Below are 1,047 nucleotides of genomic sequence, written 5' to 3'. Positions count from 1 at the left end.
CATGGGCAGAGACAGGGTGGTGGGTCACGTGTGTCTTTGGAGGGTCTGAGGGGAGGTGAAAAAATTTATAAAGTTTGCATCTGCTGTGGGACACTACACAAGAGCTCCTGTGACCATCCTGAGAATGGACAGCACACTGGGGTTGGGGAGGGAGCACACAGCCCACACATCAGCCTGGACAGAGGCACCCGGAAGGACTTCCTAGGCTTTAGAAAGTTCTAGACACTGAGTGACACAGCCCAGGGCAGGGGGCAGGTCTCTGTGGGGTGAAAAGGGATTTGTGATTGTGACCTGGGTGGAGGCCAGGTGACTCAGAAAAGCTGGGGTCAGGCCTCAGACACAGTGGGTGTGGGCAGCGCACAAGGCTTGAGAGAGAAGGTCCTTGAGGGTCCCAGAGCCCCTGCAGGGCCCGTGGCAACAGCTGATGGGCTATTTCAGGGGGGTCTCTCTGCACCCCAGGAGAGCCTGCACCCCTAACTGTCCCTGAGATGAGGAGGGTCCCTCTGGTACCTGACCTGACATGGAGGGGGACTCCCTCCCTGACCCAAGGAGGGGTGTCTGACACTGACTCCCTGTCCTGTCTCCTTGTAGGATCCCCAGCCCCAGGGTGAGGGGCGGCCCCAGGGCCCCTGGTACCTGGGAGCTGCAGGGTCTCCTTCCCTTTTTCCAGGTAAAGGCGGAGCCACTCCACACACAGGTCCTCCAGGTACCTCCTCATCCTCTTTGCCCAACCCTCTGCCTCCCACTTGCGCTGCGTGATCTGAGCCGCCATGTCGGCCGCGGTCCAGGAGGTCAGGTCCTCGTTCAGGGCGATGTAGTCGGCGCCATCGTAGGCGTGTTGATTGTACCCGCGGAGGAGGCGCCCATCGGGTCCCATGTTGCAGCCAAACATCCTCTGGTAGGTGTGAGACCCTGACCCCGCCCGAGGTCAACCCTGTCCCACCCGCCCCGCGGGGACTGAATTTAAAACTGAAAGTGAAATCGGGTCAAAGTCCCCGGGGCTCCTCCCGGGTGGGAGCCGGGCGGGTCTCGGCGTCTCGGGGTGAC

The 1,047-nt window shown here is 61.2% G+C and overlaps 1 protein-coding gene across 1 annotated transcript in view; it reads right to left on the bottom strand.

Moving 5' to 3' along the window:
- Positions 1-4: 4 nt before the first annotated feature.
- LOC102770250 (HLA class I histocompatibility antigen, B-67 alpha chain-like) overlaps positions 5-1,047 on the bottom strand; it is a gene marked incomplete at its 3' end in the record, with an annotated part of 1,994 nt that continues 951 nt past the window's right edge. The window contains exons 3-4 of the mRNA XM_015560054.1: positions 637-912; positions 5-45 (exon numbers count right to left, since the gene is read on the bottom strand). Of these exons, the coding sequence (XP_015415540.1) occupies positions 5-45; positions 637-912 (317 nt within the window). The remainder of the gene's footprint in view (positions 46-636; positions 913-1,047) is intronic.

This window comes from Myotis davidii, unplaced genomic scaffold (assembly GCF_000327345.1).
Source record: "Myotis davidii unplaced genomic scaffold, ASM32734v1 scaffold5315, whole genome shotgun sequence".
NCBI lineage: Eukaryota > Metazoa > Chordata > Mammalia > Chiroptera > Vespertilionidae > Myotis > Myotis davidii.
The sequence above is the reverse complement of the archived record's forward strand: the minus strand, read 5'-3'. Positions and strand labels throughout refer to the sequence as shown.